Source organism: Capricornis sumatraensis, chromosome 4, assembly GCF_032405125.1.
Source record: "Capricornis sumatraensis isolate serow.1 chromosome 4, serow.2, whole genome shotgun sequence".
Classification (NCBI taxonomy): domain Eukaryota; kingdom Metazoa; phylum Chordata; class Mammalia; order Artiodactyla; family Bovidae; genus Capricornis; species Capricornis sumatraensis.
Window position 1 is genome coordinate 161,277,369 of NC_091072.1, and position 20,737 is coordinate 161,298,105.

Sequence of the window (20,737 nt, forward strand, 5' to 3'; positions counted from 1 at the left end):
CATGGGGCAACCCAAGACGGGCGGGTCATGGTGGAGAGGTCTGACAGAATGTGGTCCACTGGACAAGGGAATGGCAAGCCACTTCAGTATTCTTGCCTGGAGAATCCCAGGGACGAGGGAGCCTGGTGGGCTGCCGTCTCTGGGGTCGCACAGAGTCTGACACGACTGATGTGACTTAGCAGCAGCAGCAGCAGCTTGGTGGATGTCGTTGTATTTCATTTATTTTCACCTTTTATAGCTTCACACTGCATCAATGTGTTATAGCTTACCCGTTCTCCTGTTGGAAGACATCTGAGCTGTCTCTGAGTCTTTTGCAGTTTCCAGCAGCGCTCAGTCTAACGTTCTTGCCCACATCTTCTCACCCTCTGGCTCAGGGTGTGCCCGGTGTAACACGAGGCTTTTCTGGGTTACAGGAGGTGACCATCTCGACATTGCACGCTCTCCAGTGAGGCACGCCCCCCTACCGCACCCCCCGCCCCCAGCATGTGCAGAACTCCTTTCAGCCCACGTCCTCCCCCGTACTCTGCAGTCTTCACAGTTTCAAGGCTTTGCCCGTTTGAAAAACAGGAGCTGACTTCTTCCTTCTACCTGTCTCGCTCCCTACATCCCTGCTTACCCCTGAGCGTGAGCAGCTCGTCCTGTTTTCACTGACCGCTCAAGGTGTGTTCACATCCTTGGCCCGCTTTTCTTATTAGGCAGCTTGTCTTCTTCTGTTTCATAGGGGATCTGATAAAAAGACGCATCTTGCGGCTACGGTCCTTTCTCAGTGGACATTCTTAAGGTTTTGCCTTTGCAGGCTGCTTTGTAATCCACTTTGAACTGGGGCTTATGGCATGAGGTAGGGATCTAATTTTACTCTCTCCGTATGGATAGCCAGCTATTTCAGTATCATTTATCAAATAATCCTTTCTTCCCCAGCTGGTCTGCCCACCCTTGTCTACCAAAGACAGCTGTCCACATTAGCATTAGATTTTGGGTGTCTGATCCAATTGGAATGGGAATGGGGCTCTGATGTGGTCATTTCCAAGTGCGTCTGGGATCTTCTGTGAATTGTCTTTTCCTCAGCTAGAGAGGTTTATGATTTTTAAACGTGGTGTTTGTTATAGGAGCGGTGTTTCTCCTTGACCTCCAGAATTTCCCGGCCTCAGAATTCCGAGGGGGAGCATTTGGTAGGAGACTCTGATTCCAGGCTTGTTTTTCAGAGAGGTGATGGACAGCACGCTGCCCGTCCAGCCTTGTTTTACAGAGAGGTGACGGACAGTCCGCTGCCCGTCCAGGCTTGTTTTTCAGAGAGGTGATGGACAGCACGCTGCCCGTCCAGGCTTGTTTTTCAGAGAGGTGATGGACAGCACGCCGCCCGTCCAGGCTTGTTTTTCAGAGAGGTGATGGACAGTCCGCTGCCTGTCCAGGCTTGTTTTACAGAGAGGTGACGGACAGTCCACTGCCCGTCCAGGCTTGTTTTACAGAGAGGTGATGGACAGTCGCTGCCTGTCCAGCCGCTGCCTGTCCAGCCGCAGCCCTGACTCCCTTGTGGCCGTTCTGTGACGTCACCAGCAGCGTGTGGTCTGAGCCCCCGTCACCCCGGTGCTGAGCAGCAGAAGCCCGGCCACTTTCTCTATACGTGAGCCTGGCAGGGTCTGCCTAAAGGAACCTGGTAAAGTGCGGAAGACAGCAGGAATTTCATGGTGCTCACGGAAGCCCCTGGCGGTGTGAGCCCGTCTGGTCCTAGGGTGTCTTATGAGTGCTGCTCCATTTTCTTAATTAGAGAGTAAGACAGGGTGACCCTGAAATGATCTGAAACACAATTTGCCAGAATGTTCTCTTGTATTAACCAGAACCATCGGAATCTTGAGGGAAATATCTCTGACCGTCTTGTTAAAGGGTTGGAGTGTTTGCTCTGCAGACCACCTGGCGGTCTCAGGAGGCTGGAGCGTGGCCTCCCCTGCAGGGAGGAACGGTGTGTGGGTCAGGGGCACTTCCTGTGGACCAGCGAGCTCTGCCCTTGTCCCAGCGGATGTCCTTCCCCTCCTCCACGCCTCGGCCTGGTCCCCCGCCTGTGAGCCAGTTGAGTTGGGCCCCAGGAGCAGAGCCCAGGCTTGGATAAGACTGTCCAGACCAGGCTTACCTGGTTTCTGAAGCCACCCAGGCTCGCGGGAGTTTTTCCCGAGTGCTGGTTCTGGGCTCGGGGCTGTGGCTGTGGGTGCAAGTGGTGAGCGCAGGGACAGGCCGGCAGGGAGGGTCACCTGCGGAGGAGGCTGGCCAGGTGGGATGCGGCCCTGGATGCCTTGAGGGGCCGTTTCCTCCAGATCTCTGACAGGGGGAAGTTTCCAGCCGAGCAGTGGCAGGATCACAGGGATGGGGGGGCTGAGACTGTGGCAGGGCGCTCCCCACCACCCCGTCTGCCTCTCCCCGTGGCTGCAGGAGGAAATGAGAAACTTGCGTCTGTGCCCCTCTTATCGCAGCAAAAGCTCCCACGCACGAGGCCTGCTGTGGGGCCCGTCTCTTCCCGAGCAGCCTTGCCAGTTCCCCGGCTTCCTTCTCCTCCCAAGTCGTCTGGAGCCTGGGGAGGTGGGAGAGGAGGGTTTGCAGCCTGGCCCAGTGCATGGCGGCTGGAAGGCCTGGACCAGGGCAGACCCCTCCCCAGAGCTGGCTCTGAAATGGCCCCTGGGCTGTGGCTCCTGGGGCAGGCGCTGGGGATGCCCACTGTGGTCATCAGAAGCCCTGCCCTGGGGGCCTCGGGAGGTGCTGGGGTGACTGCTGTGGTCATCAGAAGCTCCTGGGGGCTTCCTGGGGGCCTCGGGAGGTGCTGGGGTGACGGCTGTGGTCATCAGGAGCCCCTGGGGGCCTCAGGAGGTGCTGGGGTGAGCACTCTGGTCATCAGGAGCCCCTGGGGGCTTCCTGGGGGCCTCGGGAGGTGCTGGGGTGACTGCTGTGGTCATCAGGAGCCCCTGGGGGCCTCGGGAGGTGCTGGGGTGACCGCTGTGGTCATCAGAAGCCCCTGGGGGCCTCGGGAGGTGCTGGGGTGACCGCTGTGGTCATCAGAAGCCCCTGGGGGCCTCGGGAGGTGCTGGGGTGACCGCTGTGGCCATCAGGAGCCCCTGGGGGCCTCGGGAGGTGCTGAGGTGACGGCTGTGGTCATCAGGAGCCCCTGGGGGCCTCGGGAGGTGCTGGGGTGACCGCTGTGGTCATCAGGAGCCCCTGGGGGCTTCCTGGGGGCCTCGGGAGGTGCTGGGGATGACCGCTGTGGTCATCAGAAGCCCCTGGGGGCCTCGGGAGGTGCTGGGGTGACCGCTGTGGTCATCAGGAGCCCCTGGGGGCCTCGGGAGGTGCTGGGGTGACCGCTGTGGCCATCAGGAGCCCCTGGGGGCCTCGGGAGGTGCTGAGGTGACGGCTGTGGTCATCAGGAGCCCCTGGGGGCCTCGGGAGGTGCTGGGGTGACCGCTGTGGTCATCAGGAGCCCCTGGGGGCTTCCTGGGGGCCTCGGGAGGTGCTGGGGTGACCGCTGTGGCCATCAGGAGCCCCTGGGGGCCTCGGGAGGTGCTGAGGTGACGGCTGTGGTCATCAGGAGCCCCTGGGGGCCTCGGGAGGTGCTGGGGTGACCGCTGTGGTCATCAGGAGCCCCTGGGGGCTTCCTGGGGGCCTCGGGAGGTGCTGGGGTGACCTCTGTGGTCATCAGGAGCCCCTGGGGGCTTCCTGGGGGCCTCGGGAGGTGCTGGGGATGACTGCTGTGGTCATCAGAAGCCCCTGGGGGCCTCGGGAGGTGCTGGGGTGACCGCTGTGGTCATCAGGAGCCCCTGGGGGCCTCGGGAGGTGCTGGGGTGACCGCTGTGGCCATCAGGAGCCCCTGTGGGCTTCCTGGGGGCCTCGGGAGGTGCTGGGGATGACTGCTGTGGTCATCAGAAGCCCCTGGGGGCCTCGGGAGGTGCTGGGGTGACCGCTGTGGTCATCAGGAGCCCCTGGGGGCTTCCTGGGGGCCTTGGGAGGTGCTGGGGTGACCGCTGTGATCATCAGGAGCCCCTGGGGGCCTCAGGAGGTGCTGGGGTGACCGCTGTGGTCATCAGGAGCCCATGGGGGCCTCGAGAGGTGCTGGGGTGACCGCTGTGGTCATCAGGAGCCCCTGGGGGCTTCCTGGGGGCTTGTCCCTGGTCCCTGGAGAGTGCCGCCTGCTCCCGCATCTCCCGGGCTTGTTGTGAAGCGGCCGGTCCGCTTGGCTGACTTCACACCAGTTGGGAAGGCCCTGACTGTAGGTGTCAGATCCCAACGATGGTGGAGACCCCTGTTCCGAGGGGACCCCGGCCATGGGCCCCGTGGCATGTGAGCGTCCACTGCCTCCTGGTCTCTCCCCCTCTGGGCAGCTGATGGTGATATTTATTGTCCAGGTTAAGCTCCATTAAAGAGAAGCCCACTTTCCATTAGGATATGAAATTTCTATTTATTAACTTGCTATTTTACTATAATTTACCAAGTCACTGAAGACAAACAGTCCACTTAAGTGAAGCTGTAAACCTCCGCTTTCCCTGAGCGCTGTGTTCCCGTGAGCGCATGGCTCACGCTGTGCTCTGCTCGCCAGCTCGGGAACCTCATGGCGGCAGTTCCCCACTGTGTTGGCACCAGGGACTGATTTCATGGAAGACGATTTTTCCATGGACCAGATGGGTGGCTTTGGGATGATTCAAGCGCATGGTGTTTATTGCGCGCTTGAACCTAGAGCCGCCGCCGATTGACTGAAGGTGCAGCCCCACAGCCCGGAGGTGAGGCCCCCTGTCTTATGGACGCAGAATCTGCAGCCCACCCTCCTGAACTCTGGGTGAGGTGGGTCCGGGGGCTGGCCTGAGGCTGACCTCTGCACTCCCAGGATAAAGTAAAGGCTGTTAAGCAGATTAGGAGGTACCCCATCACAGGATGCACCATGGGGTGCTGGTGTATTAAAAAAAAGACACAGTGTTAAAGGAAGAGAGGTGATCGTAGGCCAGAAGCTTCGAGAAAATGTAAATCGAGCGAGGTAAGGAGCAGCGTTGCAGCTGGCGCTCACCCCGGGCACCTGGCGGGTGATCCCCAGGCCTTCTCCTGGTGGGGGGGAGCCCCCGGCAGGAGACTCATCTGGAGCCCTTCCGGGGGCTGAGCAGGTGCTGCTGCTCGCCTTTGGCGGCCGCAGCCATGGCCGTGGCCTTTAGGGAAGAAGGCAGGAAAGCTCCTCCCTTCAGAGCCTCCGAGCGCAGCCCTGCATCCACACGGACTCGCAGCCCCAATTCATTCTGCTTACTTCTCTACAATATTTCAAGCTGAAGATTCAGCTGCAGCCAGTCTTGGGATAATAGCGAGGGCCTTTGGCTTCTGGCAGAAGCAAATACGAATTTTTTTTTTCCCCTAAAGAAAAACATTTTCTATACACATCTCAAAGACTTCCAACAGATGGGAGTTCCATGAGTGGATAGTCAATCTAAGAAAAAAGGGGCTTCCCAGGTGGCGCTCATCGTGAAGAACCCGCCTGCCAATGCAGGAGACGTAAGAGATGAGGGCTTGATCCCTGGGTCGGGAAGATCCCCTGGAGGAGGGAATGGCAACCCACTGCAGTATTCTTGCCATGGACAGAGGTGCCTGGTAGGCTACAGTCTGTGGGGTTGCAGTCAGACATGACTGAAGCAACTTAGCATGCATGCATGCACGCTAAGAAAGACGTGGACCAACCTGAGGCTAATAACCTGGGAGGCAGTCTTTCAGAAAGCTCTGAGGACTGTTCCTCCCATCAGAAGCTAAAGCATAGGTATATGTTAGTAGATATTTGAAGGGAGTTCCACGTCAACGGCAGATTGACAGTTGGCCTACTCCAGATCTGCAGTACAAGGCAAATGGTAGGTCATCCTGAGCCCTACAGGGTTAAGACCTGCTGTCTCCTGAGGAGGCTCCTTGCTGGCACTGGGGGAGAGCTGCTCTTGAGGGGAGCAGGCGGCCCGTGTCTCCTGGGGGTCTGCTTCACGTGTCGGGGCACAGTGCACGCCGCTGAGGAGCAGTGGCCCAGGCAGAGAGGAGTTTGTGTTAGACACTTTTTGTCCTGCCGTAACAGTAAATTTATTTCAACAAACACAAGCTCCTAGAGGGGGAATCACTAACGTGCCAGGAGGCAGTCTCCCAACAGTGAGACTCAGCAGAGAGAACAGGCCGCAGAAACAGCCACAGAGACTGCGGAGTTCAGAGTTACCTGCCATGTGCTGGAAAACGAGCTCAGCACTCTCAAAGGGATGAGAAGGAGCACAGTGAGCGAGAAAGGAGGAGGAGAGGGTAAAACTCATAGTTTACAAAGCCGGTCTGAGAAGCCTCGCAAGTTTCAAATGTAACAATGAGTCAGGCAACAGTTGTGATCCAGTTGAAGAGAGGACTAGTGACCTGGAAGACAGAGTTGAAGAAAGTGCGTCTCCTGGAGAGACGAGAGGTGGAGCTTATGAGCAGAGAGGTTGAGTGAAGCGGAGAACAAGGAGAAAGGCCTCACACCTACCTCACCAAGGTTCTGAGAAAATACAGAGAGTGGGAGGGGGATGCACGTGGATGTCTGCCTGGGCACATGGGTGACAGTTTTCCAAAACTGATGAAAGCTCCCCCCGCTCAGAGTAGCTCTAGCAGAATAAATATTAGAAGGAAAATGTGCAACATCCAAGACCAACAGGGCATCTCAGAAGCAGCTGGAAAGAGGAGCTTGGTTTCCTCCTGGGGAGTGTGGCTCATCTCAGATGCAGCCAGAAAGAGGAGCTTGGTTCCCTCCCCGGGAGTGTGGCCCAGGACCTTGAGGAGTGAGGTGAGCAGGTCAGGGGCCCAGGACAGCCGCCCTGACCTCCTCGCTGTGTCTGGAACCTGCCAGGCAGCCTTGAGCCTCGGGGCCTTTGCCTTCTCCCCCCACCGCGATGTCTGCACGGATGTCCCTCTCTGGGTCTCTGTTTGACTGTCACGTTAGGTGACAATGCTGTATTTAATGCACCAGCCCCTCCCTGAGTGCCCCTGGTGTTCCCCATCCTTCTTCCTCACCTAGTATTTTTTTTTCCCAGAGGGTGTCGGCATCTTGTGCAATGTGGATTTTATTTTATTTCTTTTACTTCGTAAACTTGGCAGCATCATGCAGCTGTCACGCCGACATGGCACCGCAGTGCAGGTGGCACCCTGGGCACCCTAGCCGCGGATGTTGGCGGCGCTTGTCTGAGGCAGTGGCTGAGGAGGGGGTTGCAGCGTCCCTGCTGTGCACACTGTGGTCAGCATCCTGGCCAGGCAGTGCCCGGGCAGGGCTCCTTCTCTGCTGCCTGCCTCCCGGCCGGGGCCAAGAAATCAGCCTCTGTGGGGAAAGTGGGGGGCCCCCTCCCATGGGGCTGCGTGGAGTGGGGGCCCCTCAGACTGGCCTTCTGTCATCACTGCCCATCATCTATGCAGGAAAGCCACGGGGCCTGCTCGCCCTGCATGTCAGCTGTGGCTGGCAGCCAGATCAGAGAGAAAACCGTCTTTGTTTTAGTGAGACGAGAGTCAGGAGTGAAGGCCTTGCGTATCGGCGTGCCGGCTGGCCGGCTCCGTGTTCCCGGCCGGCCTGTGGGGGCTGCGCCCTGACCTTCTCCGTTGTTCTGTCTTGCAGTCGGAACCCGAGGGCTTCGCCAATTTCCACCTGTACGTGTGCGCTGCCTTTCTCGTGAGGTGGAGGAAAGAAATACTGGAAGAAAGAGATTTTCAAGTAAGTAAATGCCTTTCCAGGAAGATCCCAGGTGTGATCCCCTGCCTGGGGTGAGGGGGGAGTTAGCTTTAGTTCTCGGGGTCGTTTGCGGAGGAGCTTTGAAATGCGCCACCCGTGGTCAGCGCTGACCTGCAGGCTGAGACCCCGCGGCCGGGAACGTAAGTCAGGGGGCGCCTGGGCTCGGTCGACACCAGCTTGCTAAGCTTGCTATCACCGGCTCCCCAGAGACAACACCTGGGCTGCTGGTGTGCATCCCCGGCACAGTGGCCTGGGGGCTCCTGGGAGCCTCGCGATGGCTGTGGGGAGTGGGGCATTAGGATAGGGACGGGCATGCCATCAGACAGCCTGGCTGCCCGGCACCTGGGTGCTGTGTGACCCCGGGCTGGTGTCTTAGCCTCTCTGACCCATGTTCCTGCAGCCGCTCAGTCCCCGTTCCTCAGAGGCTCTGTGCTTGCTCGACCCGGGGGCTCCAGGCGGGCTGAGTGCCTGCCCGTCCTCGCCCCGACATGTGCCCACGTAGTGTGTGCGGCATTGACCCCCGGGAGGCCCGGGCCATCGGGGGTGCGGTGAGGAGGCCCGTGGTCAGGCTCTGCACCCCCGGCCCCTTCACCTCCTCGAGCAGCTCTTCTTCCCGCTGAGGGAGGGAAGGAGGCCGTGCCGCCTGGGTGGCAGTGTGGTGACAGCGGGCGGCCAGCCGGCCTGTGGTCCCTCAGCCCCCCTGCATGTCCGACACCCCACAGGCCCTGCTTGTCCCACCGGGGGCCATGGGGAGGACCTGGCCAACCCCCCGCCTCTGCTGCCCAGGCCTTCCATCCTGGCCACTGGGAGACACTGGGCAGGGACGGCCTCTGCCCGGCCTGCAGAACCCGGGGCCCAGCCTGCCCTGCTTCCAGGTGGTCAGTGGAAGGACAAGGTCATTTTTACCTGCTCTGCTCGGGCACATGGAGGTGCAGAGAGGCAGGCGCCGGGCCGGGTGACAGAGTGTGGGAAGTGGATGCAGGTGGAGGATCTGGGCTCCCCAGTGGCCACCGTCCACGCAGGCACGGGAGAGCCTGCCAGCCAGCCGGACCATTCACATAAAGGGAGAAGGCCTGGCTTCTCTGGCGGCGGCGGCCAGCGGCCATCCCTGCGTGCCCAACCGGCGCTCACCTCACGGATGGGTGACGCAGGGGCCCGGGTCCCCGGCTGACACCATCACAGGGTTCCTGCCTCAGTTTCGCCGGGGCCTCTGACTGGGGAACGGTTCCGGGAGGCCCCAGGCGAACGTTGCTTCTTCCCTGTTCCCCTGGGGGCCCGCCTCGTGGTGGGAGGCAGGTAGGAAAGAGCCGGGGGTGTGAGAGCGCTTGAGAGTGCCCGAGCTCAAGGCCCGTCCCAGGGACAGCTTGAGACCCCAGTGCAGGGTGGCCGCTGAGCCTTGCGGGCCCGAGAAATGGCTGAGTTCCAGCTGGGACAGGGGCCTGAAACCACGAAGCGACCTCACACAGGGGCCTTGCCCCTCTGCCCGCCGTTTCTGCCACCTGCTTCCCAAATGGAGGCGGTGCTACCAGGGCCCAAGGCCGCCAGGAGCTGCTCTGGACGCAGGGGCCCCTGAGCCGTGCAGGAGGAGGTGCCCGGCGGGATAGCATCTGCCCCTCCTGGCCTGTTAGGACTGGAGGGCGCCACTCGGGCGGCTGCTGGGGACTTTTTGCAGCCTCTCAGGGCCCTGCTCACTGACCTCAAGGTTCACTGGGGCCAGGGGACCGGCTCAGCCTGGCAGCTGTTGTGGCCACAACTCTGAGAAACGGCGAGTCGCTCTCCCCCGAACTCGGATCAGACTCAGGCCTGGCTGTCGTGGGGATGGATGGGGGCCAGGCTGTGAACGCTGTTTGATGTGGGGAATTGAACTAAGTGGGAAAGGCAAGGAGAAGAGAAAACAAATTAAATAAAGCACCTCTGGGGCCCTGGTAGGCACAGGGCAATCATGTCTGCAGTTGTGACATTTCAGGAAAATGATGCTGTGTCCACGGGAGGTGGCCCGGGTATCCAGCAGCAGAAATCCCCAGACAAGGCTCCAAGAGCCTCCCTCTGCGCAGGTCCGTGGTTTGCCGCCGTGTCATCTCCGGAGACTGGTCATTTCCCGAGGAGCGTCTTGAGGAGGAAGGCCCAGCGGCCCAGGCGCTGGGGAGCAGGGCATGGGCGTGGCTCCCGCGTCCAGTTCCCAGAAGCTCAGTGAAGTTGGCCCAGGCCGGCAGTCTCGTGTCCAGTTCCATGAACCTCCATGAGGGTTGCTGGGTGCCCTGGCTGGAGGGAGGTCCCTTGCAGAGTGGACGGTCAGCCCTGCCCTGAGCTCTGGTCCTGGAGCCCGCTGTACCATCCATCGAGCAGGGAACCGCATCCCACCTCTGTCTGCACGCCGCCCACAGGCTGTGCACGTAGGGTATCCAGAGCCACCTCCTCCCCCGACCCACATCCTGCCTCCCACCTGCTAGAGCCAGGGAGTCTGAGCCCGTGCCGAGGGCCTGATTCTCCCCTCCGCCTGCCCTTTTCTGACCAGATTCTGTAGGGTCTTTTGGGGGAGGAGGCGCTCCACGTGCAGTCTTGTCCCCTGGAGGTGCGTCTGGCACACTGACCTTGTCCCAGCCCCGGTGGGGTGTTTCAGAGTAGGACTCAGGGCCCAGGGAGGGTGGGTGGCCTAGGCCCCCACCATCCCCCACTCAAGCACACGTGACTGAAGTCGCCTTTGGAAGTAGGGCTCCGGCCCTGAGCGGCCGTTTGCCCCTGCATGCGCCTCCTCTCCCACGGGGATGCAGGTGAGCTGGGGGCTGGCGCTGCCCGGCTCCTCGGCTGGGTCGTAAGCGCAGCTTATAAAGCAGCTGACAGCGAGCTTCCCCAGAAGATCATTCTGTTTTATCCAGAAGCCCAGGCTGCTTCGTTTGGCATTCCAGGACATGGGGTCGGGGCTGGAGGTCTGACTGCAGCCCCTGTGCAGGGCTGGGTGGCCCTGGCCCTGCTGTTGGTGGGCTGCGGGGGCGAAGCACCCAGGCGGGTGGTCCCTGCTGCCCGGCCGTCTCTGGGATGTGTGACCCAGCAGCGTGGGAGCAGAGATGCTCTGTGACCTTGGAAGTTCCCCTGCGTGGGAGCTGGCATCATGGTTCTCGACGTAGAGGAGGGCACATCCCTTAGGCACACAAAATGGCAGCGTTCTCATTTTTCATTCAGTGGGGAGAGCAATTAACGTTTGGTGGACAGAGCGCAGAGCTTCCACAGAAATCACGGACCGTCTCTGTGTGGCCCTCGGGAGCTCTGAGGCCTGTAAACGTTTCGGGTGAGGTCATCAGTGGCTGCGTGTCTGCTGATGGGTGACCCGCCTCGTGGGGAGAAACGGCTTCCCGTGCGTTTGTGGTGACTGCAGCCATGGGAGGCTGTGAACGAGGGCAGGGCCCGGTCTGCAAACCCCAGTCGGCCCGCGGGGGCTCGGTGCGTGTGTGGTGGCTGCTGCGTCCCTGCACCCCGCGTCCCTGCACCCCGCGTCCTGGCTGTGGGAGGGCCCAGCGGTGGGGCTTCTGCTTGCCCGGGCTCTTTTCATCTCCTGCAACCACTGCTCAGCGGGGCCTGAGTGGGGACGGGCAAGGGTGGCGCCCGAGGGTGTTATCTGTCTGCTCTGATGTCCCCACTGCCCCCTGCCCCAGGCCCTCCCTATGCTTCTGTCTCAGGACTCCTCACCCCCATGGGGGCCAGGCGGGCTGGGGTGGACAGGGCCTGCGCCGGAGATGGGAGGAAACTGAGGACTCGCCGGTTGGGTACCCACCTGCTCCGAAAGGGGAGTCTGTTGGTGAGGTTGGGGCTGAGTGTGCGGGTCAGGGTGGGGGCGTTGCTCAGATGGGCCTGAAAAGGAATGATGGGGTGCCCCACCCGCCTTTGCCCACCCCTGCCCCCGAAGCCCTTCCCTCTACCCTGAAGCCAGGGGGCGGCTCAATAAGAAGGTTCCGCAAGGTTTCCCACCAAATGTGCCCTGGGACCCTGTCATCCAGCGGGTCCCACCGCCTGGTGGAAACGGAGGTTCCCTGCCATGTGGCCCTATGTCTGCGTGCTGCGCCTCAGCTTGCTGCTTCTGTCCCGCCTGCGTTCGGGGCTCCAGCCCCTCCTGGACGAGTCCACCTCCATCTTGGCCTCGGTGCCCTCGGGCCCCTGATTCACTGATCAGCTCCTGGCCTGGTCCCTTCTCCTGGGTGGTTGGAACGGCCACCGTTCCAACGCTCCGCCGCTGAGTGGCCTTCCACGGGTTAACACTCCGTGGCTTTGTGTTTCAGCCTGTGTTCATTTGACGCACCAAATGTCAGGAAATGCCAGCGTGAAGATCAATTGTCTCTCTCTTTATCGTTTCAAGGCATTTTAAAGACAACATTGGGTCAGTCGGCAAGCGATCTTTAGCGCGTCAGGCCGTCCTGTGCTCCCTTGGGTCACGCGTGTTCAGGGGTGGGGGATGCGTGGATGTGGGTGGGGCCAGCTGCTGGCAACGTCTTGACCGGGAGGTCCAGGGGTGCGGAACCCCTGTCACGAGCTGCCCCGGGTGAGATGGTGGAGCTCAGGAATGAAGATTGCCCGGTGCTGGGCACGTGGCAGGGCGACAGCTGTGTGCTCATGTCCCGCAGGCGGGCGGGCAGGCAGGTGGCGGAAGGTAGGAGCAGTGAGTTCTGCCCTGTCAGGCCCTGGCCTGTAGCCACCCTGAGGTTCCAGCAGGGAGTCCTGTCCCCGAGGCCACTCTGCCCCTGGCGGAGGGGAACCTGACCTGGACCAGCTGTCTGTCCACTTGGGAAGGACACTGAGGAGCTGCGGGCATGCTGGCCCAAGCCCTGCGGGAGGCTGGTGGGCCCGGCCTTTCCTCCAGGCTGGAGCTGGACGCCTGCAGGGCAGGGGCCGCGCTGGACACACAGAATCAGAGCTCCGCCAGATACAGCGTCTGGTACCAAGAGACGCACCTGGTACTGGCGGGCAGGGGGTCCTGCCAGTGAGCCAGCTGGGCCCAGGGTGACACGAGCGTAGAGGCTGAGGTTGGGTCTGTCCCCTGGAAGAGCGGTAGGCTCTCCGTGGCACTGTGGAGCCTGCCTGGGAGGAAGGAAGTGGCCCGGTGGCTGCGCGTGGAGCCGGCCGGGATCCCTGAGCACCGTCGTGGCCGTGGCCTCAGCGTCCGGCTTCCTGCTGTGGCCGAGCGCCTCCGTCGGGGGAGTGGGGGCAGCGGCACCGAGCGTGTTTGACGGAGGCCATGTCCCCCCGTGGGCTGTTGAAGTAACTCAAGTGGCTGCGACACCACTGTCTCGGCACCAGAGAAGGGCCGCTGCGTGACCTCGACATGAAATTCGAAAAGTCCTTTTATGTCTGCATATGGAAAGGTACGTTTAATGTGAAGCTTGGCTGCATTGTAATTGTTCGTCATGTGGCATCTCTGAAAGTGCCCAGTCGGGGACCAGGCAGGTCGTGAGCCCCTCTGCTGAGGGCGGCTTGGGGTCCCCAGGCCCCAGAGCCTGAGTGTGAGACAGGCCCCCAGAGTCAGCCTGGCGGATAGAAGGGGCTGCCACGCCGCGGGCTTGGGTGTCCAGCTCAGACGCCCCCAGGGGCGGAGTCAGGATCTGCTGGGGAGGGACTCTGGTGTCCTGGGAGGGGTGCCCCTGGGACCCGCGGGAGCACTAGCGAGTGCTCCCTCCCCCTCCTCCCTGTCCCCTCCTCGCCCTCCTCCCTCCCTTTCTCCGGGTGGAGGGTGGCGCTGCAAGCCCAGCAGGGATGCCCTTTCCCTCGGGGCTGGGTGCCTGCACCCCCCGGTCCACCCACTGGTTCTGGCCAGTTCCCAGTCCAGCCTCCGTCAGGACCAGCCTGCCCTGCAGGTGCGTGGAGGGCGGCCCAGAGCAGCAGCTTCTGCCAGGGTCTCTCTCCTTGCTCATTTCTGCCGTGAATTAGTCTTGCCATTAAAGGAAAAATTACACCCACCATTCAAATCATTAATTGAAAGGCCCTTATTATCTCATTAATGGTGTTTGATATCTAAGGCAGATAGACTCAGAGAAGCTCATCTGTTCAGTCCCTGAAGTAATGTAATTACATCTTGGGCCTTATTAGAACGTCTCCCTCGCAGCCCCCTCAGCCGCCACGCATTCCATCTTGCCGCCTCGCGCGGACGCCCAAATGCATCTGCGTGGAGACAAGACCGCTCAGGTCTGGGTGGGCCCACGTGGACGCGCCGGCGGGTCCCGGATCCTTGGAAGGCTTCTGGCCACGGGCAGGTCTGATTCAAGGTTCTCAGGTGGCGAAACTTGGAGGGAGGGGGCTGACCCCGTAGGCTAAGTGGCCGCTTGCGCGGGCTGTGGAGGCCGCGAGGTGCGCGGCGCTCCTGGTGAACCTGGGGCAGGAAGAAACGACATCGCTATTGACTGCTGGGACAGTGCATCCTGCCCGCCCTCCTGCCGACCCAGGATTAATCGTCCCCAGCTCCGGCCGCCTTTGTGGAAGGAGCCCCTCTGCCTTGCGGTGGCTCTGGGTCCTCTCTGCTCATCTAAACCCGTGCTGGTTTCCACGTGACCGTCATGCACCCTGGGCCCCTGGGCTCTGTGCTGGGTGGGGGCATGCTGCCTGGAGGGAAGTGGGCTCCAGCCAGCCTGCCTCCCAGGCTGCAGAGCAGGCCCTGTGCCAGCACCATCCTGATGGGGTCGCTCCATCAGGAGAGGTGGGCAGGGGGTGGGTTTAGCCTGCCCAGGTCACCGGCAGAATGGGCACAACAGGCCCCGGGCAGGGGAGGAGGAGCGAGTGGCTTGGGGGTCCTCTGGCTCCCCTTCCAGGCTGGAAAGCAAGGCTCAGAGAAGTGAAGGGACCGCAGGACTCCGATGCCCGCTTCCTGGGGCTCCCCGCTGCGACTGCCCTGTCTGGGCCCGCTGTGGCCCAGGCCCCGCCCCAGGCCCTTCCTGGGAGGATCCGGTCGGTGGCAGGAGACCCCTGGGGGGTGAGGCTGTGCACGCGCCTGCTGTCACCCAGAGGCTTGGGCACGGAGAGCCTGGTGACTCAGGAGCCCCAGGCCTGGCACCCAGAGGCTTGGGCACAGAGAGCCTGGTGACTCAGGAGCCCCGGGCCTGGCACCCAGAGGCTTCGGCACGGAGAGCCAGGGACTCAGGAGCCCTGGGCTCGGCCCTTGGCCGCAGCCCTCTGTGACTCCGAGAGGCCACTTACCCTTACCCTCCTCAAGACCAGGACCCGAGAGGAGCTCAGAGACGGGCAGGCTGTGGGCACCATCCCGCCCCCCTGGCCCTGGACTGGGGGCTGCCAGAGTCTAGGCAAGGTGACGGCACAGGGCGCGCTCCCACCACCCCCCGCCCCCTGAGCCCTGCAGGCCTGGCTCACCCATCCCAGCCCCGGGCAGCAGGTTCAGCACGAAGGTAACAAGCTTGGCCATGGGGTGCTGGGCTCGCCAAGGCCTCACCCCTTGAGCCTCATAAATAATAGAGATAAGATGAAACGAGATGGAAGCGCTCGAAGAAATCTGCCTTGCTGTCCACTTTCAATCCTGAAAGCCCTTGATCTGTACGGAACTTTCGTTTTGTTACCCTAATTAGTTTGCGGATTTTCAGGGCAAACACGATAGGATTTCTCGATTCAATTTTGGGGTGTTTGTTTTTTGAGACAGAGCTCACAGAAGAAGTTGCATTGATCTTTTTAATTCCTCATGCAAAGAGAAAATATTTGCTCTCCCCTCGTTTGGTGTGTCTGATCCTCCGCCGGGCGGGCGGGACCGAGGGGCCAGCGGACAGGACACGGGGCCCTGCTGCCCTTTACCAGGGAGCCATGGGCCCTACCTCAGCCCTGTTTCCTTCTCCACTCAGGCACGCTTTGCTGGGGCTCTGTCTGCGGGAGCTGGGACGCCCCCAGCCTCACGCTCTGCACCCGAAGCGGGGACCTCTCCCCGCTGAGCACCTCCAGTCGCCAGCGACCCTCATAGCCAGGAGCAGATCCCGGCCGTGTCTGGGGCTCAGCATCTTGGTCTGAAGGATGGGGCGTCCCCATCCCCTGGGAGCCTCGAAGATACCACGTGTGAAACCCATCCTAGTCAAGGAGCTGGGAAGCAGAGTGTGGCAGGGTCACCCCCGGCCCCCTCCCTTAGCGAGGCAGGGCTGTCGCAGGGTTGCAGCCTGTGGAAGCAGCAGAGGATGGGCCTGACCCTGTCCCATGCTGGCCATGTTCTCTGCGGGTTCTGACTGAGGACACACAGCCCCCGCCTGGCGCGCTCGCCTTGCGGGGCAGTGGTGTCTGCCGCCGGGCGTGACGTGGCTGTTTTCCCGGAGAGGCTGCAAGTATTGTGTGTCTGCAGCCCCTCCCCCCGGGCACGCCATCCCCTGGGCTTGAGGGGTGGGGGTTCCAGGTGCCGCCTCGTCTCGTCTACCTCCTTGGGGAGCGCCCTCCATGTTAGTGACCCGCCAGGTGCCTTCCAGCTGCCTGTTTGGCGGGAGCCCAGGACACACAGGTGGCTGGCTCTGGAGTCTGTAGCCGTCTCACCTGGTGGTCCAGCCTGGATCCGGGTCCCTCAGCCTGGGAGGTGCGTGAGTGCCACACCGAGTCTTTGCCAGACGTTGACCTCACGCATGTCACTGCTGTGTCCACGCTGGGCCACCCCTGGGCTCAGGCCTCCAAAGGCCGTGCCCCTGCGTGACTGCCAGGCAAGCGTCCGGGGCGGGAGTTGCGAGTGGAGCCTCTTGGAGGACACGCTTGGCACTGGCGTGGGTACCGCCTATGCCCACAGCTCCCACACACCATTTCCGGGTGCTGCACCCGGGACCCCCGTGGCCCAGGCCCTGAGGCCCTGGGTGCCTACGTCCCTGCTGTGGCAGGGTCTCTGTCCATCTTGTACATAAGACAGGGTCCCAGTGACCCCCAGTGTCAGGGGTGAAGCCACCTGCCCCAGGGTCTCAGGGCAACAGGCAGCCCCCATCACAGACCCCCGCCACCGCCCTCAGCCCCTTCAGAGGAGGGGGCTTCCCAGCGGGGGTCATGCTGGCGTGGGCTGTCACGGTGCTGCTTAGCCAACGCGTACCCTGGTGCTCAGGCGTCTGGGGAGGCGCTGAGCTCTCGGTACCCGGCTTTATGTCTCCAGACAGCCCCGTCGTCATAACCCTCACTCCTGCCGGGGTGGGCACGCCAGCCTGGGAACCTGTCAAAGACAGACGGCACGTCACCTCCCGGGCCCTGATCACTCTTGATTCGATTCACACTTTAAATACCCGTCTACGACTACGTCTGCGTTACAGTCGCTCTCAGGGGACGGCTCGGTCACGTTGGAGACGGGGGGGCGGGCAGGGGGCAGCGAGGCCCCCAGCCAAGCCCAGCGACTCGAAGCAGTTTCTCCTCCATGGGAGCGTGGATATAACTTGAGCAGAAGTTGAGCGCGTGTGTTTAGGTATCAGTGGAAATAACCAGCTCGCTCAGGTGCTGGGTGGGTGGGGTTGCTGTGCTTCCCTGGAGTCCAGCTGGCTCTGCCTGTCCTAAGCTGGGTCTCCCCGGTCGCGGGCTCGGGGCTGGGGGGCTCAGAGGTGGGGATGGGGGTTCAGGCTCTTCAACCTGGAAATGACCCTGATGTGGGAGCCAGCCAGGCCCTGGGGAGCAGCCCCTGCCTGACCTGCCCTCCCCTGCAGTCCAGCCACTGGACGTGGGGGGCCCCGGGGCTCCTGGATGTGTCAGTGTTGCTGCTCCGGGGATGGGCCTGGCGGGCCACTTGCCACGTGGTTCTCGGTGTGGTGGTGGTGCGTTGGTCCTGGGGGAACGCAACACACCCCCCCCCACCCAAAAAACATACCTCTCCTGATTAGCAGCCAAGCGGCAACCCTGAGCGGGTGCTGAGCTGGAGAACCTGGGATTCAGATTCCTGCCCCTGGCGGCGGGGCCCTCATCACGTCACCGGTCCTCACCGGTCACCTGCCACAGGATGTGTTTGCAGTTGTATGCTCAGTTTGATCCGTAACGGTGCTGACTCAACATGAGCCTCCTCGTGCCGCGAGGCCCTCTGCCAGGTGCTGGGGGCACAGGCCCCAGTCTGGCTCAGCTGTGGCCCCACAGACACAGGCTGAGGTTGGCTGCTCATGGGGCTCACGGCTTCCAGTGGGAAGGATAGGGCCATGGCCTACTTTTAGGGCCGTCCCGGATGTTGTGTTTATGGTTTTAATCTGTCCATCTTCCTGCCTGCTCATGCATCTACCTGCCCATCTTATCCACCCAGCCAGCCAGCCAGCCAGCCATCTATCCACCCATCCATCCATCTGCCCACCTATCATCCATCCATCTGTCCATCCAGCCAGCCATCATCCAGCCACCGTCCACCATCCATCCACTATCCATCCATCCATCATCCATCCACCGTCCACCATCCATCCACTATCCATCCATCCATCATCCATCCATCATCCATCTGCCCACCTGCCCTCAGCTCAGCATTTGCTGGGACACACCCCGCTCTCAGTCGAGCACCGTGAAGTTTCAGGTTCCTGCTGGGCATAGTCCATCTGAGCCTTTGCCCTCAAGGAATTGACTCATATGGTGAAATCAGGTACAGGCCGTGAGGCTGCTGCTGCTGTGGAGACCTCATAAGAAACCACACGCCTCCTCGGAAGGCGGCTCTGGGAGGACACCACCAGACCGAAGCCCTGAGTTGTGGGGGGGAGGGGGGGGCGGGGCTCTTCTCTTGGAAACTCCGCTTCCATCTCCCAGGAGGGTGCCGTGCCAGTGGGTCCGGGCTTGGGAGCCACCTCTGCCCCTTCCCACCCTGTCCCATCCCAGCTTGAGCCCGGCAGGGTCCCCTCTGCCACTGAGGCCTTTGGCGGAGCAGATGGGGATGGGGGTGGGGGAGAATCTCCTCTTTAAACACCTCTCTGAATTGATGAAGACAGAAAATAAACTTTTGCCCCTGAAAGTCCATAAATCTTGGGTCCAGAGTGCTTGGCAGTGACCCTTTAACATTCCTGAACACAAAAGGGATGCGTCCTAACGGCCAGCAATTTACAGCCTGGGTGTTACTGGAATCGAGGTAAAAGCCAGCTTGCAGAGTGCTTCATTAGTTTTGAACGGTTTCCAGGAATAAGCTTGCGTTTAAATCTCCGGGTTGGGGCCCTGGTCCTGAAGCTGGGCGGATAGTGCCCCCCTGAGAAAGGTGTTTCTGCAGCGCCCCATGTGAGAAGCAGGGGCTGGAATCAGGGCCTGCATGCGGGTTTCCTTAGGGTCCCCTCCGACGGGCACTCTGCGCGTGTGTGAAGGGCCCTGCCCCAGGGATCCTGCCCAGGAGTCGGTCCCAGGCCTGGCGCAGACTGTAGGGTGGGTGGTTCGGCATCAGGAGGCACAGGAGGGCCTCGCGGCTTGCTGCCCTGCACATGCCCGCCTCCTTTCCCGCGCCCTCTGCCCCATGGCCCCTCCCAACCTCCTGCCTGGGTCAGTCCTCTGGAGGTTTCCGAGGCCCCTGTCCGTGGCCCTCCTGCTCCTGGTGAGGCTGGGTGCCCGTGGACGGAGGGTCTCAGGGCTTCGTGTAACTTGAAGAGATGGGAGGCCCCCAGCCTTCCAAGTGCCCGGCAAGGATGCCTGGAACCTCATTGCCTTTGGCTTCTCTTGTAGCAAGAGTCGGAACCTCCCCCTCGCCTCCGCCCCGACCTTCCTGAGCCCGGGCCGCCTCCTCCTTTCCTGCCTCTGGGCCGCCAGGGCTGTTGGTGGGGCCGCGCGTCCTGCGTGAGCTGTGAGGGGACGTGTGACCCCAGAGTTCGTCTCCGGAGGCTGCGTTCACCCTGGGAGGTTCTTTGTGTCTGGGGTGCAGGGAGCCCTCTTCTGTGGTGAAGAGGTCCTTGTGTGCAGCGTAGACAGGAGGGTGAGGGTAGGGCAAGGCGGCCAGAGCCCGCCCAGAGCCCACCCACCTGCCTTCCGGGCGCTGCTGAGGGGCTCCGGAGGGGCGGGGCGGGGCGAGGAGACCCCCGGGAGGTGGGCACCGGGTGAGGGTGTCGTGCCTGCTGGCAGGCGCTCCTCCTGGGGCCTCCCCATGTCAGGCCCCCTCCCCCACACTCCGCTCTCGGGGACTCTGGGCTTGTCACCTTCCGGTGCTTGAGGTCCCTGCAGGGGGACGTGCGCAGGTATGAGGGGCTCTGCGCAGACCCGACTTCTGTGGCTGAGACCCTGGCCCTGGGGTTCGGGGGTCCGAGGGTTCGGTGCCAGTGAGCCCCCGCTGTGTGGACGGAGATTCAGACGTCGGGGGTGGGGGGCGGCGCCCGCCTGCCTGTAGCACCGCGTGGCCGGCACAGCTTCCGCTTCCAGCTGGGGCCCTGGGGCCCCGGGCCCACCCTGGAGGGAGGGCGGAGCTGCTGGCTTGTGGAGAGCAGGGTAGTTTGGGGGATGGTTTTTTTCCTAGGTGATGCTGGTGATGCTGCCTTGCAGGTTAGGGGGCAGGGTGGGAGAGTGGGGGCGAAACGGTCATCCACCAAAAGGCGGCGCCGGGCTGGGCGGGGGTGAGCGCGCCGGGGCCGGGCCGGGCCGGGGTGAGCGAGCCGGGGCCGGGCCGGGCGGGGGTGAGCGCGCCGGGGCCGGGCCGGGCCGGGGTGAGCGCGCTGGGGCCGGGCCGGGCCGGACGGTGGGGGGAGGTGGCTCCTGGGCGCGGGGGTCTGACTGCCGCCACAGGAGTGCAGTTTGTGGCCTGCCTTCCCGGAGCCGGGAAGCAGGGGGACAGGTGTAGTTTGCGGGCGTCTGCACATTGTTACGGCTGCAGGGGAACACACTGGTGTGGAGGGGTGCAGGTGGCCACAGGACACTCAGGTGGTCTTCAGGGAGAGGCGGGGGCATGGAGACCCCCGTGACGGTGAGCCTTGCCCCAGAGGGTCTGTAGGGGTGAAGAGGGCCCGGGGAACGCAGCCTGAGTGGGCCAGGCAGAGGGAGGGTTCGCCGAGGAGCTTGGCAGAGTGGCCAGAGGTGAGCTGCGGGTGGGTAGGGCCGAGGGGTTCTCAGGAAGGAGGGTTCGTAGGGAGGACCCGCCCCGGGGAGCCACTGAACGTGGGGAGC

General features: G+C 62.3%; 1 protein-coding gene across 1 annotated transcript in view; it reads left to right on the forward strand.

The window, feature by feature from the left end:
• The window catches only part of TBC1D22A (TBC1 domain family member 22A), a 263,232-nt gene that overhangs the window by 235,900 nt on the left and 6,595 nt on the right, over nt 1–20,737 (forward strand). The window contains exon 12 of the mRNA XM_068971006.1: nt 7,610–7,705. Within this exon, the coding sequence (XP_068827107.1) occupies nt 7,610–7,705 (96 nt within the window). The remainder of the gene's footprint in view (nt 1–7,609; nt 7,706–20,737) is intronic.